Source organism: Apis dorsata, unplaced genomic scaffold, assembly GCF_000469605.1.
Source record: "Apis dorsata unplaced genomic scaffold, Apis dorsata 1.3 scaffold_78, whole genome shotgun sequence".
Classification (NCBI taxonomy): Eukaryota; Metazoa; Arthropoda; class Insecta; order Hymenoptera; family Apidae; genus Apis; species Apis dorsata.
In genome coordinates this window covers 310,992-313,996 of record NW_006263376.1, presented here as the reverse complement: position 1 = coordinate 313,996, position 3,005 = coordinate 310,992, and the positions used below count along the sequence as shown (strand labels likewise).

Sequence of the window (3,005 nt, the reverse complement as noted above, 5' to 3'; positions counted from 1 at the left end):
CTGGTCGGACTGGGACACGAGTCTGGCTCGTCGCGAACCGTTTCGCCCACTTCCTTCAATTGTCTCGTGATCGACGTCAGGGGCAATTTTGGATTCATCGAGGGTTTCCTCTTTATCGTGCCCGTTGGAAACTCGCCACATTCGAAAGCTACCTACCGTGCGCGCGTGCAAAGATAAAAAAACGAAAAGATAAAAGAGGTTGGAGAGGGATCGTGAGATTAAAATTCGAAACTCGAGTTTAAAATGCAAGGATTATCCTCGCGCGTTTACCTCGCAACTACTGGGTGCTCCGTCCGACAGGCATCCACTGGAACTCGAGCTACTCGCTCTGCTCAGTCTACCGTCGTTATTGTAACTCTGCCGTTGCTCGGAATTGTAACTTTGCCTCTGGCCTTCGTACTGTCTAGCATTAGCCACTTCCGCGTTGTGCCTCGAATTTTCCGTGAATTGGCGAGCGTTGTCGTTGGTGGTGTTGTACTGAGTTTGATTCTGAGTTGGGGGGGCGATCGAGCTAACCGAACACGACCTCGCGTGGGCCAGCATATCGAGGTCCTCCTGAGCGAGCTCGTCGACCAGAGTCCTGTAATTTTCCATCAACTGTCTTCCGTACTTGGCCACTCTGATTCCAACCATCCATCGTTCCAGAGACGCGTTGTCCTCCGCGCAAAGGAATTTGATGTACTTGGTCGATTTCGGTTGCTGCAGCCTCGGGTGTTTCACGGCGAAACAAAAATCTGTCGGGGCTTTGTATTTCTTTTTCCACCCGATACCGTAGTAAATTTGATTCACGTCGAACGTGGCCAGGCAAACGAGGTCACGAGCGGTACGAGCCTTTTCCTTCGGCCAATAGTAGAGGCCGGATGCTCGAAGAATAAAATGATATCTCTTCCATCCCTTCTTGCTATCAGATTTCAGATACAATGGTCCCTCCACCTAAATCAAAGTTGAAACATTATTCCTCTTTTAATTTTCTTTTTCTTTTTTTTTTTCTTTATGATGAGATAGCAGCAACGCTATCTAGACGCAACGAATCGAAAGCATTCCAATTACCTCTGGCACGCCAACGTTACTGCTCGAAAAGAATTCCTCGAGAAGAATATTGCGCGAGTGATCGTCGTATTCGCCGCAACTTCTGTCGGATAGACCCAGAAGAAATCTCTCTGGAGTGAGGAAGAGTTGGGTCTTTTCTGGCCTCTCGACGAAAAGCAGCTTGTTCTTCGAGTCTCTGGTCCACAGTAAAAGATTTTCCACCAGCAATTCGTGATCTTCGTATACCCTCTCTAAAAAAGGAAAAAGAAAACGGATCAGAAAAATTGGCCGCAAACGATTTCTTTTCGCTCGAAAAGAAATGGAAGAAGTATTCACCCATGAAAAGGTCGGGCAAATGCTCGACCACCGTCCACTTTGGATCCATCGGCACGTGATTCTTATCGGCTAGAAGCCTGCACACGTGTGCCACGCTCATTCCTTCGTCCACGAGCAAGCTTTTCCCGCTCCCGTCCAAGGTGAACGCTTTGATGAACAACTTCTGAACGCTGGCTTCGCGCATCTTCTCCAACGCCAACCGGATCTTCTCTGCCTTGACTCGGCTCGCCGCGTCTTTCCCCGAAAAAATTCACAGCGTTAAAACACCACCACGACATCCTCATTGAAAAATGTCGAAAACTCACCCATGAGTTGGTGAGATTGCTGCTGCGGACCCGTGTGCATGGCGGTCTGAGGTGGTTTGTGCCCGGAACCGCTGCTGCTCGCGGAACTCTCACTGGACAACATCGACACCGTGTCCGAGAACGCGCTGTCGTTGTCGGGACTGTCGGTGCGCATAGCTGAAAACAAATACTATTTGTTGACATTGATCGAAGGGACCTTACCAAAAATGAAATAATAGAAAATTCGTCAATAGAAATTTCTTTCGCTTCGCATCATCTGTGCACACCTCGAAAGAGGTTTTGCCTTATTTATAAGAGACGAAACTTTAAATATCAAGTAAGATTCGAATCGTTGGACAATCTAGACAAATTTCCAGAGAGGAAAAAAAGAAATCATACATACCTCCTTCGTTTTTGCCGATATCGGTATTGTCGCCAGCGGTGATTCTAGTGCTATTAGGTCGGCCCTGTCTCTGCGAGTCGGGTGCAGGTGTGGAAGCGATGTCGCCATCGCAGCGGCGCTCCAGAGCGCACAATTCGCCGAGGATGGCGTCCAGATCGACATCCTGGGAATCTGCAACAAAACGTACCACGAATAAGATCGAGATTAATCTTAGCGCGAAAACAAAGGGAGCTCTTTTTATCGATAAAACGACAGAAAAAGAGGCGAAGAAAAAAGTAAGAGTGGATGGAATAATATGGAGAGCGAATATCGGAGCGGCGGGTATGCTAAAGGAAGGAGCGTGTTCGACGATCACGATCGTAATGGGGGAAACTGCTAATGGACGCGAATTATGAACGATCCAGCGATGAAACCAGTTCCGCGCTAATTACCCGCACGATTGTACGGTCGTCTGGTAACCGCACGCAGGCCTCCTTCGTTCTGTGTTCCACGAATGTGAAACGAGGCCTCGGACCGCGGACTCGTGTACCTGACCTCGTGCAACACCGAGGCGAAAGTCCTTGGCTCGCCAAGAAACCAACGGTTTTAATTGCGACCGTAGATCGTTTACTCGTAAACCGGTCGATGCCTGTTTTTGGAATCCCTTCCCTCGTGTAAATCAATCTTTCCAACCCGATTCGAGACGAATAACGGACGGATTCTATTTTCAAAATGGTACGATAATTTCGAATCGAAGCGTAACGCGAGACGAAAGTTGCAACTAACCCTCTTCCGGGGCCGAACATTCCTCTCGCGGCGCGATAATTATCGCGGGATCCTTTCCCGCACGTGATAACATCGACTTCGTTAAGATAATTAACGAAATTAAGTTCGCGACCGGTTGGTAGAGGCAACACGGATTTTTCAATCGGGAGAAAATTGTTCCAACGAATTATGCAATCGTTGCTGTTCGC

The 3,005-nt window shown here is 48.4% G+C and overlaps 1 protein-coding gene across 1 annotated transcript in view; it reads right to left on the bottom strand.

The window, feature by feature from the left end:
* Window positions 1-3,005, bottom strand: part of LOC102672647 (amyloid beta A4 precursor protein-binding family B member 1-interacting protein-like) — a gene marked incomplete at its 3' end in the record, with an annotated part of 49,129 nt that overhangs the window by 604 nt on the left and 45,520 nt on the right. The window contains exons 3-8 of the mRNA XM_006610825.2: window positions 2,053-2,223; window positions 1,671-1,826; window positions 1,366-1,599; window positions 1,051-1,280; window positions 271-933; window positions 1-152 (exon numbers count right to left, since the gene is read on the bottom strand). Coding sequence (XP_006610888.1) covers window positions 1-152; window positions 271-933; window positions 1,051-1,280; window positions 1,366-1,599; window positions 1,671-1,826; window positions 2,053-2,223 — 1,606 coding nt within the window. The remainder of the gene's footprint in view (window positions 153-270; window positions 934-1,050; window positions 1,281-1,365; window positions 1,600-1,670; window positions 1,827-2,052; window positions 2,224-3,005) is intronic.